At 34.5% G+C, this 17,468-nt stretch overlaps 1 protein-coding gene across 6 annotated transcripts in view; it reads left to right on the top strand.

The window, feature by feature from the left end:
• The window catches only part of FUT8 (fucosyltransferase 8), a 101,324-nt gene that overhangs the window by 64,423 nt on the left and 19,433 nt on the right, over positions 1 to 17,468 (top strand). For all 6 annotated transcript variants that reach the window (XM_054276044.1, XM_054276043.1, XM_054276046.1 and 3 more), the window contains exons 8-9: positions 2,068 to 2,182; positions 8,237 to 8,474. In XM_054276044.1, the coding sequence (XP_054132019.1) occupies positions 2,068 to 2,182; positions 8,237 to 8,474 (353 nt within the window). The remainder of the gene's footprint in view (positions 1 to 2,067; positions 2,183 to 8,236; positions 8,475 to 17,468) is intronic.

Here is a 17,468-nt window from a genome sequence, read left to right as displayed (position 1 = left end):
ACAAAAATTATCAAAGTAATTATAATTCATCCATAAGGCTAATTATTACAACTTAGCTACTGCCTTTCCTTTGTTGTGGTCACCATAGCCAGTAATATATAAAACAAAATTTGGGCAACACTTTTTTTCTGTAGAAATAGGAAAAATTAGTTAAGAGTTGACAAAATTGTTATTGTTGTTTTTTAATTGGTAAACTTTGAATTTTCGGTTATTTTTCCAATATTTAATGGAAATATATTTCTATAAAATATAGGGAGAGTACACTGATTACTTGCATTACAGGTACTGAAATGACTTGTTTAAGGCTAATGAAAGAGCATTTGAAAAAGGTTTAAAAAGTGGCTATGTGGTTGCATGGCTGCTTTTAATGAAAGAGGATTTAAAATAAAAATAATGTTTGAACCTTGAAACCTTGACTTTGTATTTTTTTGTTAAACACCCAACTTGGTTACATCCTGATTGGGAGGAAAAACATATTTAAACTCCTGAGAAAATGCATTGGTTTCCTTTTCTAGTATGCCTACTAGCCTATGTGTTTACTATAAATAGGGAAACTGTCTTAAGAGCAAACCCTTAATGTATCCGGTTATCTGTATATAATGCATTGTATTAGAGCTAATCCATCGTTAGTTCTGTTCTAATTCTCTTTGAACTGTGTGTGCATGTTACTGTATTTTGTGTCTTTAATAGTTCCTGACTTAAAACTAGTTACCTGGTGATGCTTAAAATTAATTTTTATGCAATGCCACAATGGGGTGTTTCAAGCTCAATTACCTTGTAAAAGAAAATCGACTTTATATAGTTTCAAATTACAATATAGATAAGGTTCCTGCAGTTGATTGACAGAAGGTGAGGGTTCCTGCTGCTGAATAATTTGTGTAAAATGTTTAATACAATAATAGTAGATGCTATAGTCAGTGTTTCTGTTACCCTGTGTAGAAGCATGAGGATAAAGACCAGAATGAGTGTTTGAGAATAAAATTACAGATCCATAAATCCAGTTATTAAATTAGCAAGAAAAGTTTATCTGATAACTCTGCTGATAAATCAAATTAGGGCAGCTCTAGCTTTATCTCGATGTTTACTGCTTCAATATTGGGTCATTGAAGTAGTTTCCTAGTAGGGATATGCAGCCTCTCAATTATGGACACGGGGTAGCCTTGGCTAATTGGATTTGTGCTTCCGGTGCTAACAAGTGCTGCCAACAGCTTGACAAGACCACTTCAAATGTTGTTAGGAAATGTATTTTTCTTACCTTCACTCTGTTTTTTGGTCACCTCCCAAATTTCTCTGCCTTTGTTCTGTTGTTTCTCTTTCTAGTGCTCAGACTTTTGGTTTATCAAGAATTTCAGGCAATAAAAGCAGCATCTGAAGTTCAGATGAAAGTATTAAGAGAAGTGGTTCAAACTTATAACTTTAGCATTGTTATGGAGATATGTTTAGCAATATTAAATATTCTCAATCTATGAAACCAGCTCTGAAATTAATGCTTCTGAGTTGGGCCATCTTTTACTTTTAGAATAACCGTTAACATTTCTAGAAACACTTTGAATAGTTTGTCTCTAGTTTTCTATTTCTTCCCAAAAGCCACAGAGATTAAAAAAAATTTTTTTTCCAGGGTGGTACTGTTTGGACAAAATCAGTAATTTTAACTTAGCTGCAAATTTTAACAAATGCCGTATATAATTTTTATTTTTGTGATGATGAGTTCTTTATCCTTTTATTTGGCCAATGAAATGTTATAGCTCTAAGAAGAGAATCTCTAATGTATTAGAGAATCTCAATTTAATATTTCATAGTTCTTCAAAATTCGTGTTTTGTAGTATGGACTTGCATGGCCATGAGTCTGTTTAGAATTTCTAATTTTTAATTGCTGATGGATGTGGAACATTTGTTATATGAAGGATGCAGTCAGTCTGTCTTGGCTGCTGTTTGAATGGCACAGAAGGAGATGGGATGAAGAAACTGATTTTGAAGCTGCAATTGAAATACCTCTTTAATTTTCTTTGATTTAATTTAATGCTCCAAATTATTAATGTTAAGATTGTTTTCTGCTGTTGTTTATAGGTCAATAATGACCGACTTGTACTACCTCAGTCAAACAGATGGAGCTGGAGATTGGCGAGAAAAAGAGGCCAAAGATCTAACAGATTTGGTACAGAGAAGAATAACTTATTTACAGGTAAGAGGATAGAGCTTTTGAATCAAGGGAAACATTTTTTTCTTCTTACATATGTAGCGCTTAGCTAAAACCTTGCAATAGAATAATTACATCACAGTTTAAAAGTGAATGTTGGTATGTGAAGGTATTATGTGGAAAATAAATTATTACATTTGTTTCAAACATTATTTTATGTGTACAGGGAAGGTAATATTCAAAGGAAATCATTGGGATTTGTATTTTTTTTGTTGGCTATTTTGGTTTATTTGTTTCTTTGTGGGTGTTTTTTTGGATCCATGATTTTTACTGGGCTGTACTTACCTATTTCAGTTCTTCACTTTATTGTAAAAAAAATTGTCTGGTTGATTTTTTTTTAATTTATTTTATTCTTTAGAGTATCAAAATGCATTAATTTGTTTGCATAGTTTTAAAACAAAATTTAAAAGTCCTTGTATCAAACTTCTGAACTAGCAGCACATTTTTAAAAAATTAGGCAAGCAAAATTGAAGTGCTTCTATAGTGTATTGTCTAGTCCTAGATTGTTTCAACAGATGTTTGAGACTTCTCTAGATGCTCATATTTTTGAGTTGATAAGGACTTTTTAATATGTGTGTTTGTGTGTGTGTATGAAATCTAAATAAAATGTGATCTGAAGGTGTTGGGACTTTTTTTCATGACTGAATACATGCAGCTATTTGTGTAGTGATCAAAAAGATAATTAATTTAGTCTGTTTTATTTGTACTTGGTTTATTTTTTATGGTATGTGTGGAGCTGTTTTGTATGGTCACTCCTAATGCCCAATCTTTTCTCTTGTGTAAATAGCTGAATTTGTTTCTCAGATTTTCATTATTTCACAGTTCAGCTGTTAGAACCTTCTCTTCTGTAAATAAGCTATGTATATGTTGCTTGTGAAATAAAAAAAGACACCCTTCTGAGGAAAAAAACATCTCTCTAAATTGTGCAGGAGTCATCACTTTTATTGCACTTCTTCAACTCCTTTCTGAGAACTGTTCCTTATTTTTTCATTTTGATACCACTGTTTGGCAGTAGTATACCATAACTACTTTTCATGCTGATAAATGTAGCCTTTCTCTACCTTTTCCTTGTCTTTCACTTTCCATTTGTTATCCTGTTTAGTAATATAACTGTGCAAGTCATCAAAAAGAGCACAAAATTATTTGCTTTAACAAATATACACCAACATAAAGCAGTCAAATGGTTTGAAATTGCACACATTTATCTACCTCTATTAATAATAAAGCTGTATTAAAAATAAAATAAAATGAAAAAATTTAACAACCCTTGTCCCTCAAGTCGATGCAAAAAAAAATTATATGGACCATATTTGTAATTGTTTTTTAGTTAAGTATGAAAGTACTGCATAGCTTTTTTCTGGTACATGTTGTACATTGACAGCTGCATTATTTTGGGACATCTCCCTGGGAAGTCATTTAGCTGAATGATTGGGAGTAGTGATGACTGCTACTTCATTTGGATGACATTACCATAAATTTGATTTAATGAGGCTACATGAAACTAGTTTCCTATAGTTGGAGCAACATTTTAAAAGCTAGGACTTAATATTTAAGGAAAATGCCTTATTTTCAGAGATCTTTTTTATCAAACAGGTGTAGAAAATGTGCAAGAGAAGTCAGATAAGAGCACCCGTAGTGCTGTAATCAAGTGAATAAATAATTATGAAGGCAGCAGTTTTCTGTCCCTTCTCTTCTGTGCCTATTTTTGTTCTGTTTATTTTAGGAAGTTTGTGATTCAGCATGCAGTCTCACAATAGCAGAATATTTTTGCCTCTGATTTAAAAAGAATCCAAAACTTTTTGTTCAGCTTTGAAGGTTAAAAATGCAATCAGGTGAGAAAGGTTACTAAGTACTCAACAACACATCAATTCTATCAGTCATAGTTTGCCATATTCAAGTCATATTCTGCTATACTATTTAGTTGGGGCTTTGTATGTATGCAAAGAGTGTAAAGTTGGTCACAAGACTTTTTTCTGAGCTTTCTGGACTTTGCAGTATTTTTGTGGTTTAATGTGTCACTTAGATTTTTCTGTCTTAAAGTGTATTAAATCCTTTCCTTCACATTAAAATTACTGATTAATATTTTTAATAAAAGTCCTCATGCCAAAATGACAAAAGCAGTAAAAAATGCTTTGGGCACTTTGCTTGCATGCAAGGGGAGGCACCCCCTAGAACTGTAATTAATCAAATCATAAGTATATTATATGTTTTTATTATAATAACCACCTAAGGAAGTGTGGTTACTGCTGATATCTGTGTGAGGTTTTCTCTAGGATTGAGGAACACACTGTGTTAAAGTCCATGTGCATGCTGGGATGTTTCACTCAAGCTGAAACTTTCGTGTCACAGAAGGGTAGGTGAAAACTAGAGGAATTTATGTTAGAGGAAGGTTTAAGATCTCTGCCTCTCAAATCAATTACCTACTATTTCTGACTAGGGAGAGAAGAATGTTTTCTTCCCGCAGCTAAAAGGAACTTCTGGTGGTTTGTTTGGATTTTTTGTTTCTTCGCGTGGAATTTTTCTGCCTCCAAATTCTTGAGGGGAGCTGGTATGAAAAGGAAGGATTACAAATGACATCACAAAATAAGGGGAATAGAAGATATCATTAATTACATTTGTGATAACTAGGATGAGAAACACCAATTTTTGACATATTTCTCTAAAAAATGGGATTTTCCAAGATTTTGAGTGGGACTCTCTTCTCCAGCAGGCTGTGTAGCATCAAAGAATAAAATATCTGTTGAAAATATAAAAAAGAACAGCTTTGTTAATGAGTATCATACAGTGTTTATAAGGTTACTCAGTAAATGGTAGCAGATTGCTTGCCCACTCCACTCTAATCTGTTGTGATTCATTTGATTAAGTACATTTCTCTGAACTGTGTTCAGTTCTCTGAACTGTAAATTCACTAACACAGTATTTTCTCATACAGTAAAATGTATGCTAAGGAGCAGGGTTTACTTTTGCCAGTTTGTCATGTGTTTTGATGGCTGACTACACACTTGAAAGCACTGGAGGATGGTGAGGCATTGAGGCAGCGCTTGGGACAATATTCCCACCTGAGCCTGCTTTCTGTGAATAGGCCAACCAAGAGCCCTGGAAGAGGAGTGCAGTGGAAACCCTGAATTTTGTGAGAGCAACAGTATATACCCATGTTCTTTGTGATGGAAGACCATTAAATCCATCTTGCCAGTTGAAAAATCTACTTTTATTTCAGATGGTATTATCTTTCATAGAAATGGGTAATTCTAACCATTTTGCTATTCTGAAAATTTGTTAATTTTTTCAGTTGCATTGTTCATAGAAGTTATTCTGGGGAAGATAAAAGGTGTAAACTCTGGAATGGCTTGATGATCTAATCTATATATTGAAGTATGTTTTGTGTAATTGGTCAGGTGTAGGTTTTTTGTTTGGGATTTTATGTGGGTTTGTTTAATTTTTGTTTGGATTTTTTTGTATTTCTTTTTACTGCAGTTTTATGGCTGTTACATTACAGGTCTTGACATTCGTGGAGGTCCCTTTCATCCCTCTCTTGATTATATAGATCATTAAATTGGAGATAGGAGTGTGATCAGCAGTGTCATTATGGTTGAGAACAGAATGTACTACCCACTCAAATCAGGGATTTATAATCCTTTTCTGTGACTTTGTGACAGGAGGAAAAATCTTTTGTCAGTCTTCATTGGTTTTGAAATTGTTGTTCTTTATCAGCTCAATACTGGTTGCTTTGGTTGGCAGTTGTGGTTATGAACACCCAAACTATTCTGATGCTTGAAATGTGACTTTTCTTCCTTATCAACGGGTAATATTTTCACCTTTTCCTGGAAACCAGTTGAAACTGCAATATATCCAAGTATCTCTACTCTCCTTTTCTTTTAAAATTCTCAATAGACAATTGAAGCTCAGATAGTGCTTTTTCTTTTTGCTACTTGAATATAGCAATTCGAAAAAACACCACAGTCATAAAGAAATTATTAAATAGCTTCCTTAAGTCACAAACTAATACTAATATATATAGTTTTTAGTTAAGTCTACAAGCAATGATAAGTCCCAAGTAAGTGCATTATATTAACATTGATAAGCAGTCACACTATCAAATTACATTTCATTGTGTGATTACTACTTGATTTCCATAATATTGTTCATAAGCTATTATATGAAGTTTGCCTTTACATGGAAGAAAGTGAGAAGGGCATACCTTGACAATATTTCAAATATGCCATTGATTAAATGCTTTCATTTTAGAGGACACAAGCATTTAGAGGTAATGACAAGTGTAGAAAGCTTATCTAAGGTCATTTTCTAAAAATTCACAGACAATATTCCTTTCAAAAAGAATAATGTTGTAGCTTTACCCAAGCTGGCAACAAATACCCACCAGACACTCCCTCGTCCTTCCTGGTAGGACAGGGAGGAGAAAACCCAAAAAAAAAAAACAAAACCAACAAAAAAACCCAAAAAACCCAAACCACCCACAGAAAAACCCCATTGTGTGTTGAGATAAGAACAGTGTAATAACTGAAACCAAGCAAAATATGATAATATTAATGACAGTAGTAATAATACAAATATAATACTGCTGATAATCATGATATGAGAAGGTATTTTTTCATGGAGTTCTTTCTATGTGGACTTCTACAGAATACTAAAAAGGCCCTCTTTCTCTTCTGGAAGACTCTGGGAAATACATTTGTTATAATTTCAAAAGATACCTGTTGGATTTAGTCTCAAGTTATCCATTAAATTTGTGATGACAAAAGTCATCACTGGTCTGAGGAATAAAAATCTTGAACAAAAATTTTATTTCATTTATTGTTTTCATACCTAATTAGGCTTTGAAGCAGGTATATTTAAAAAGAAAAATATAAACTGCTGATGGTATAGCACATGTTTTAGAGTTTTGGATTTGTTTTGGTACCTCCACCCCTCCCTGTCTGAATTGTCATCCCCTCCTTTACATAACTGAATGCATGAAGTTTTATTTTAAATTGTTTTAGGACTCAGAATATTCAGATTATCTTTTAGATCACTTGAAGGAGTGATCTCAGTTCTCCGGACAGGGATCACTGTTGTTTGAAGATTTGATTTGACTGTTGCAAATTTACAGAAAATTTTATTTTAAGTTTAGATGTGAAAGAAACAGAATTTATATTGGTGCTCAAATATCAGTATCCTTGTACCTTATATGAAATGTTAATCCTGGAGATTTTGTGGAAGACCTTTCTGGAATTTAGAGCTATGTCTAGAGCCATGCAAGTATGAATATATACAAAAAAAGTACTATCTTTTACGTAAAGAAAAACTTCTGTTGATTATGATGTTGTGTTGTCCACATACCTGAAAATTCCACATGCCTAAAAATACTTATTAGTTTGTACTTTTAAACATAGCATTCAAACAATGTAGCCATTTGCCTGCTGTCTTATGGTTTTTTGGTTTGTGGAAGTGAAATATGTTATTTTGTGGAAAGTGTATGCTGATTATAATTCTGTCCTTTATCATTCTGCTTGGGAATATGTTTTGCATTCTGTATTTGCTATGTGGTCAGCTAACCTGGGAAGCAGTCCCTTAATAAGTATTTGTTTTATTCTGTACCATTTGTTTTATTCTGTACATTGTAGACAGGTGGAAATTTTCTTTTATAGGGTGACATGCATGCTTATTGAAAGAGAACTAACAAACTTGAAAAATTGCCAAAGGAAAAAGCATTCTAACACTGAGAACCATGTTGATGAAATGTGAACTCGGAGTCCAAATGTTGTCTTTTTCTGACAGATTTACAAATGAGAAAGTAATTTAAAATCTTGAATATATTCTGCTTTATATTAGGATAGTGAAGTATGTTCAATAACTGTTCATGCTTGCAGTGAAGAATTCACATAAAATTTTCATGGAGCTGAAGCTTACTCATCCATTTTAGTCGGAGATGTGTTATAGCAGGGTGGCTTCTGTGATTTATGACATTTGCCAGTTTTTCAGAAAAACGCAAGCCTTTGGTGTAGCTTCTCTTCAGCTCCACTTTTTCACCCATCCTTACAGAACCCGAAGGATTGCAGCAAGGCTAAGAAACTCGTGTGTAACATCAACAAAGGCTGTGGCTATGGCTGCCAGCTTCACCACGTGGTGTATTGCTTCATGATCGCGTACGGCACGCAGCGCACGCTGATCCTGGAGTCGCAGAACTGGCGCTACGCCACGGGCGGCTGGGAGACCGTGTTCCGGCCCGTCAGCGAGACCTGCACCGACAGGGCAGGCGCCACCACGGGCCACTGGTCAGGTAAGGCTGGGCCACCCTCGGCGCTCCTCCTGCTTCTGTGCACCTTTCTTCCCATAGAACTAATCTGTTGTCTCCTTCGCGTTGTGTGCAGCATGATAGCTGTGGCTGCAGCTGGGTATGTAAGCACCTTTTGCATCTTATTTGCCCACTGTATTTAAAAACAAATTCCTTCATAAGATAGCTCTGCACTGTTAGAGTCTTTGTAATACAAAAGTTTAGTATTTGAGACTTAAATTGCAAATTTTCAGCAGGGTGCTACTGTGTTCCCTGCTAGATATTCTGATTTTCATGGGAGGAGAGTGTTAAATAGGGGCTGTTGTTAATAAACTTTTTAAGAAATAAGGGACATTTCCAAGATTAAGCAATTGAAATATAAAAGAAATGGTGTCCAATAGTCACACCCCAACAAAATAAACAAATAGTTGAAATAACTCCTAATGCAAGGTGAACAGATCCAAAATTCATGCTATAAAAACAATGGCAATGTTAAATATGAATTTTTATTTGTATATCAGCAAGTCGGTTCTTTCTTATATCATGCTGAACAATTTGCCTAGAGTTAGTAGATGGACACTGATGTTTGGAGGATCAGGTAGCTTTGTTTGTGTCCAAGTAAACAATGTTTGTTTTAAATGACGTCTTTCTCCATGTGATTGGTAGTCAAAACATATCAACATCTTCAGTCTTTTCACTAGGACACTGCATACCCAGTGCATATGGAATCTTAAATTAACTCTTAAAATTTTACAGGTCTGAAATTAACTTAATCAGATTTACGAAATCCGGTTTACAGGTTGCATGTAAACTTGTGTGTTTACTCATTGAAGCAGCATTTGCACATTGAAATAGCATCTGTTCTTCAGAGCTTCAAGATGCTACAAAATTAGCTTTGAGAATGCTAGTTAGTTTTTGTGAATGAGTTTTTTTTTTTTGCAAAAAATGTTTCTTAGGAATGGTTGGATGTTTTATAAAAACAACTATAAATGAAGAACAGATATTGAGAACTCCAGATGAAGTTTTATTTGTGTTTGGATAAGTTAGTAAGTGAGTCTATAGTCTGGACATGGTTCTCAGTGTGGACTCCTATATGTGACTCCAGAATTTAGATGCAGGCAGTTTTGTGAACAACTTCAGAGCCCAGTAAGCTGGAAAACAGTTCACTCATGCACACATGGCTTCAAAAGGTCATATATTTAATGAAAATCTATTTAAATAGATGATGGTTTCCTGCAATATAGGCTTTTGCTGGTGAAAATACAAATAATGCTTTATTTTGGGTTCCTAAGTGAGGGTACTTTTTTTTTTTTTTTTTTTTTTACTTTTCAAATAGTTTCTAGATCAGAATGAATAATTTGATAATTTGAAGGCTGAGCACATGAAATACCCTGATGCAATCAATTATTTTTTAATTAATGAATGCCACTAATTTGAGTTTTGGTGTTCTAGAGCTAGAGGGCTATGAGAGACAAACTTTCTGTAGTTGGTGTGTTGGCCAGCCACACATGCTATAGAGTGTGTTAAATTCTGATCTTGTGTAGTGGCTTGGTCAGTGAGGATGGATGATTCTGACCAGGGATCTCTTTACTAGCCTCAGCCTGGCTTCAGTGGGAGTCATTATTACTGCTAAATTTTAGAGACAGTGTATCTTGCTGAAGATTTCTGTGTGCTTTTTATGTCTCCCTAAATCTATATAGATTTTTATTTACTTGTATATCTATTTATTTATTCCCTGTTTTTTCAGGGACAAATGTCTAAAATTCTTAGCTCTAGTTAGGAGCAGTTGGTTTGCAAAACCATGCGTTTAATTTTTTTTTCTCTACAAATTCTGAAATCAGTGTGGGATTTTCTATAATTTCAAAATAAATGTATTAAAATGCATTGACATTTATCAATTTTCATTTTTCATAAACAAAACGTTTCTCTTATTTAGTGTAGGGATTTCTAAATTTTTTAAAATTATGTTTCAAAAATATTCATGCTAATTAATAATTTTAGCAAGCGTTCAATGTAAATTATGGAAATAGGGCAACAAGTCAGAAAAATATATCCTCTATGAGAGATGCTTTCATGTAATTTGCAGACCTGAATAGATAATAATATAGTAAAATGTGCTTCATAACAAAATAGTTTAAATTTGTTTATCTATTAATTGCTCCTGATTGACATTTTTTAGTTTTATTCATAACACGAAGTTTTGCATTTTCTGAGCTTTATCTTCAGTGAAACAATTTAGAATGTAATACCTTCTCCAAGAATTAAGAACCTTATATAAGCTGAGAATGCATATAGTTCTGGAATTTTCTTTGTCCAGTCCTCTCCTGACTGGGTATAAAAGCTAAGCTTGTTTTTGGGATTTGGGAAGTAGAGTGACTTTTAATGGACAAGCTGATATTTGCCTGATAGCAGGAGATTAGTAAGACGTGTTCTCATCCCTGAAGAATTAAGGGTCAGCTCAGCCCATGTCACATCTTGGAGGAGTTGTTCTTTGTGTTTGACGTGGTAGTTCTGGAATAAAGTTCAGCTTTTCTTGCTTAAACATACTAAATGATTGAGAATTCTATTGCAGATTTCTGTAAATGCAACAGTTATTTTACACTGTGGCGTAAGTTTTCCTTGTCCTTTGTTTCACTCATACTGCCATTCTAGAGAAAAAAATCTAGAGAGATTGTTGTCTTCTTAGTTCTAAAATGATATCTTGCCTGTAATTGCACCTTGCCTGTAGTTTGTTTTTCCTTTGCTATCTATGGTCAAACTGTTTATAAATAATTTAAGCAGGAATTTTTATAAGAAACATGAATGATTTACTAGTAGTAAGAGCCAAAATGTAGAGAACTTCTGAAGACATATTTATCATGAAATTTTTGATTAATTTTCTTTAAATTAATTAGTTAGCCAGGTCATAATGTTATTATCATTGCTGCGTGCTAAAACGGAGCCTCTTCTTACCATTTTTTCCTTGCTCATTTATGATGTTATGGTGGCATTCCCCAATAATAAATTGAAAGAGGTCTACAAAATAACTAGACCAAAAAATCATAAATGAAAAAGAAAACAGATTAATAGGAAGAACAGATTAATGTACTGTTAGAAGTCATATTTGCATGTCAAGCTAGAGAATGAAGGGATGTAGAGGTAAAGAAGCCATCTACTTGCTTTAAATAACAGTATGTGCTCCTTCCCATAAGGCCTAAAAACCAGAAAGATCAAAGACAACTTGAAAAAGGAAACCTGAAACAAAGTTTCCTGCAGTTATCCTTGAATATTGATTTTGCTGCCTCTAACTATGGTTTGATGAATTAATGCTTTTGAGGAAGGGATACCCAGAAGGGAGAAAATGGCAGAACTCTTCATTTGTTGGTAGTGCTTTTAAGTATTAATTAAACTACAATCTTAAAATATAAATTAACTAATATGTTTATATGTATAATTCAAGAATGAGGATACAGTGGGTACACAAAATGAATGTTTAATTAATAAAGTCTTTCTGGCAACAGTAATCAAAAGGACTAAATAAAAATTGCAAAATCAAACCATAAAAAGTTGTACAGAATTAATTGCAATAAACTAAGAATTTTCACTCCATGAACTAGATATTCCTTGAAAGTAGTTTTTTATGGAAATCAGCTGAATATTTGGTATTGGCCAAAAAAACCCACTTTAACTTGCATACAATTGTATGAATTATGTTTTGCCCCCGCATCTCACTCTTATTTATAAACTTTTGCTGAAAGAATGGATTCATTTCTAGTTCTGATTCTTAACATTGTATTTATACAGTGGCTTTCATTAGTTACATTTTAATTCAAACAAGTTCCATTTCTATGAAGCAAGCTGGAGAATGGTGATTTGAGAGAACAGAGTGGAAGAGCAACCTCTCTGAATTTTCCCTTTTTTCAATTGTGTTAATCTTGAAATCGAGCTACTGATGCTGTGTAGATTTTTTGTCTTCAAGGTGCCTTGTAAGATACTCTGTGTCAAGACATTTTTCTGTGTAAATACAGAATATATTTAGGAAGTAGTAACTTTTAAAAGGACCTTGGAATTCTATTGAAGTAGGTCTGAGTTTTCAGAGCAATGCAGTAGCCTAAAAGAGCTAAGTGTGATCCTGGTTCATGTCTAAGTGGAGGGTTATGGAATAATAGCAAGAAGCTTTTTTCACTGTGCATAGCAAAGATGGGCTGCAGGACACTGTCTACTTCTGTTATCTGGCCTTCAAAATGAATATTGATAAATATGAAAGGATTCTGAGAAACACCTACACTGATTCAAGGACATAAAAATCTGCTTCACAGTTGGAGATTAAAAACCATAATTCAGTTCTAAAATAAAGCAAGTTTTAAAAGCTGGTCCTGCAACATTTTATAGGCATTTCTATATGTGAAATATTTCTACTTTTAGACAAAGATGTGGCTGGATTATTTTGATTAGAGATGAATTCTGCTTTTAACAATGACTCGCTGCTGGTTGACCCCTATTATGGCAACGGGTCCAGAAACAGAAAAGCAAAAAATAAATGCATGATCTGACATTGGAATTACAGGAGATGCAGTATTTTCTTGTAACTAGCTTTATTTCTTTTGGGGATTTTCAACCAGAAGAATATTTGCCTTTTTGTGTTTTGGAGTGGGTATGGGTGTTTTTAAATTTGTTTTGTAGTGATACTTTTAGTATTGTCTTAAAACTTGTGTCATGAAGTTCACTTGTGCAGTCCCAAATCTGCCATACTAAACTAAATTACTTTGTATTTTAAGGAAGTTGTAATAAAATACATCTGTGTGTTCTTTCATGATATAATCAATCAAGCCAAGTTGATCCTAATTAAGCCATTTACGTGGCCTAAATGTACCACCGGTTCTCATCTAATTATACGAGGAATTACATCAAATCTAATCCATTCTTGGTAAAAGAATGGTGTTCTTGGAAGTTGTTTTGCATGTCAGTGGCATCTTTCAACAGGATGGGAGATAACTTTAATTTAAATACAGCTGTTGTCCAGTAAATTTTCTGACAGCTGAAGTAAGAATGTCTGTATTTCTTTAAAGGTTGATACATATAATCATGCTATCTGTCAAAAAATGTTCAAGAAGCAAAAACATTGGGCTTGTATACAGTGAGTTGTCTTTATGTCATTGCTGATTTAGATGAAGATTTGATGTCTGCATAAAATGCAATTGAGTGTTTGATAATAGTTCCTTGCTTGGGCAGGACTATAAACAGATTAGGAAACATGTTCCATGAGAATTCTTTAACTGCATTGAAATGAAGGAAGGTAACCTAAACGTGCCCTGACTGAAGAAAATTACTTTCCAAAAAGCAGGGGCTTCTTTCCCTACATTTCTTGATAAGGGGAAGCTGACGACTTAGAAATCCAAGGAGTGCATGGAGGTGGGGAAAAGGATTCTTGGCTTTGCTCTGTTCAGTAGGAATAATTGATCATGTATTTGATCACACATCTTATGCTGTTTGCATGAAATACTACACTTTGAAGCATGACTTTCCCTTTTCCTAACAGGTTGATGTTGCCCCCCCCGCAATGTAGTAGCCAAACTGGTACCTTGAGGTTAGTGGTTAATTGCAAATTTTCCTCACTAGCATTAAATCATGGACGAAAAATTACAGATTGGTAAACAAAATGTCCATTACAAACTGGAAAAAATGTTTTTGCTTAATTGTCACCCTTTTGTTGTAGTGTGTTCTGTTAGTTTATTTAATTACTCCCCTATTTTCTGTATCACTCCCCCATTTTCTGTAATAGTTCTGCCGTCACCAATTCTTCCTGCCATGGTATTGTCTGTCATTTGGTTACCTTGGTTACTCCCGCCACAGTTTATGTCAATCCTCTCTGTTATATAATTTCCCCTCCCCTGTGTTTCCTTATATGTGAATTTGTTCTCCTCCCTGGGCCCAGTCAATCACTCCCCACTCCTCCTAGTTTGCCAGAATCTTCTGTGCTTAGGGAGACTTGATTGGCTGTGGCTCCGGGGCCCCTCCTTTACATTGTTTCTATTGGGTTTTCTCTCATGCCCGTTATCCTAAGTCCACTCCCTTGCCTTCCCCTATTGGTTTCTTATAAACCCCTCCCATGAATTCCTCCCCCCTTTATAACCTTGTTGCACCCTTTGTTCGAGGTCACTCACTGGCTGACACCTGTTAGATACCAGTCAGGCTGTCACTCCCTGGTTGACACGTTGGGTTCCACAATAAATCTGACAAGTCCCCAGTGAGTGTCCGGACTCTTTAGTCTCGTCGGCCAGCAGCGATTCCATCCGCTGTGAGCACAGCCCGAAGCCTTCTGATGCAGAGGGGTGCTCACACATTTGCAGTTGGGTGTTGGCCGCCCTCCTCCTAGCCGGACACCTGACTTTAAGGCCACACCTCGCTGCACCATTTTAAGAATTTTTTAATAAGCAAAAGAGCTACAAATTGGCTTAATATTAGAGTTTATTTGATTTTTATTTTGAAAAGCTTTTTTCAAAAAATTTTTACTTGAAAAGTTGTACTGCAGAATGCACAGTAGGGAAGAATAGCATGTTTTGTACTGAAATGAAAAATACCAGTTTTTTTTTTTAAATATGAAGAGATGGCATGAGGTAAACAAAGTATGTTAGGTCTCAAACAAACTGCAAAGTTTGAAATGTGAGTCTGAGTTCTTTGTTTGGCTGCAAAAATTTCAATCCAAACTGAAGCATTGTTAGGTTTTTGGGGAATTAGGACCTGAATTCAAGTTTTGAACAACTTTTTAATGTATTACACTGGTCATTACAACATTCTAATTAAGTAATATTACCTATTTTAAAGTAATCTTTAAACAAGGGTAACCTGAGCTGGCAGTTGTGGAGTTGAATTCAAGTCATCCAAACCCTTCCTATGTCTTGAAAATGATTACTGCCATTTCCAGGTGGGAGATATCCCAGAGCACTGCCAGTTATGGTTATGGCTCTGGTGCTTGGGAATATATCAATTATTTTGGTGGCCATTTTTCCTCTTCCTGCAGCTACTCTTAGTTCTTTACAGTAGCACAAGGCTGGGCATTTCATTCATTTCAGTGTAACTTCACCAAGTCCTAAAGGTTTTTGTCTTTTTACATTTGAGTAATGAATTAAAAGAGAACCTTAAAATGTCAGCTAATTCTCAAGATATATCTCTTGTCTAGATTTTGAATGTCATATTGAAAAGCTGCTTTTAGGCAAATGGCTCTGAATAAAGTTTTTCCACCATGTGAAACAACTGAAAGTTAAACTTAGACTTTTAAGGCAGAAGTACTTTCTTGCATTTTTATGTTTGTTTCTCAATCTTTAGGCCTTCAGCCAACCGATTTATTTCTAGTGTTGTGAACAGATAAGAAATTTAAAAAGCTGCCTTTTATTGCACTGATCTACCCATTTTTGAAGACCCACATTAATTTTAACATTTGATTTCATTTAGCATTTCAAATGAAACAATAATACTTACTTTAGTACCATATTTTTGGCACTGCATGTCCATGAATGTGATTGTGCTAATTGTAGAGAAATCTTTGGAAGATGTTTTCCTGTAGCTGGTATTACATAAATCCTGAATACAAACCTGAACAAAACAGGTTGGTTTTTTTTTTTTTTGCAAGTAGCTTTAACTAAACTAGTGCTTTTAAGTTTCTTGTAATGTGAAAATTAGCAATAGTTTGTTACTGTAATAGTTATGGAGCAAGCATCTCTATTTCTGTGTGATTTTTCTTGATCTTTTTCTTAATGCTTCCCTTACAGTTTCCCCTATGACTGAAGATCAGAAAAATTTCCTTTTCCATTATTGCAGGCTTACACCCTTGATTTTCTCCTTTCATGTTGGTACACCATAGGAAGTAGAATGCATCCTTGTTTCTTTCAGATGCATTGCTAAGGTGACGTGTGCTTCACTGCCATGAATCTCAAACAACATGGAAAGTTTATTCTCTCCTGTTTTATTTATGGGTAACTAAAGTGTCCTTTTGTCTACAAATACCTTGAGAGCTGTGTTCCATCTGGGCTTGCACATGGAGGCACTTTTACTAATTCATTGAAAGAGGAGTCCTCCAAGCCTTCAAATTAGAACAATTCAAGATTAGGAGTTATAGACCACTGTCTCAAAGAGATAGTAAATGTCTTGTTTAAACTGGGATTGCTTCTCCATTAGATGCCTGGACAGGCAGCTGCAAATATTAAGCTCCATTTTCATGACCTGTTGGAAGCTTCTAGGTCAGGAAATATGAAATACTATCTGCATGTTGTCTTGTTTTTTACATGCTTATACATGCCTGTTACAGACTCGAGTGTATGTCCAGTCAGCATATGCAGGCAAGAGATAAGTCCCTGAAGCTGTTGAAGGATTATTGTAAAAATAAGCTATTTTCTATTACAGAAAAGATAACCTAATATTCAAAGCAAGTATTTGGAACTATTTTCAAATATATAATAATTAACATTAGACTGAAATGGAGAATAAGCTTCAGTGGAATTGTTTGAAATCAAATCCGAAACTGGTTTTTCATCAATATAGTTGTAATGATCTTTTTTATGTGTTCCTGAGTTATTTCAACTATCCTTACATATGATCTTACTTTTAAAACATCAATTCTGTTTACTTGAATGACTAGACTTGGATAACATGGAAAAACCCTTTTGCATTTATAGAAGTGTATTTGCTTTTACAAATACATTTCATTATATTTTCTGGCAGCCAGGGAATTGGAGCTCCTCTTTAGCAGGTACCCCTTTCATATCAGCTCTTTAGATGAAATGGGGCATTGTTCAAAAGCAGTTTGAATATATAAAGATAAAAGAAAAAATAAATTGCTAGTAAGCTTCTTGATTTCTACCTAGTTTGATGGTCTTCTGACTGCTCTGTGAAGTCCATTTTTGCAATCTCTTAATCTGTTTCCAGATCTCTTTCCAGCTGACATGCTGGGTGTCTAAACAATTGAGGATGGGAAAAATCTTTACTTTTTAATGTTCTCTCAAAGTGATGTGACAGTTGCCACAT

The sequence above is a fragment of the Melozone crissalis genome, unplaced genomic scaffold (genome assembly GCF_028551555.1).
Source record: "Melozone crissalis strain CALT ecotype California unplaced genomic scaffold, PUWL_Pcris_2 ptg000018l_1, whole genome shotgun sequence".
Taxonomy (NCBI): Eukaryota; Metazoa; Chordata; class Aves; order Passeriformes; family Passerellidae; genus Melozone; species Melozone crissalis.
This window is presented reverse-complemented; position numbering and strand designations above follow the sequence as displayed.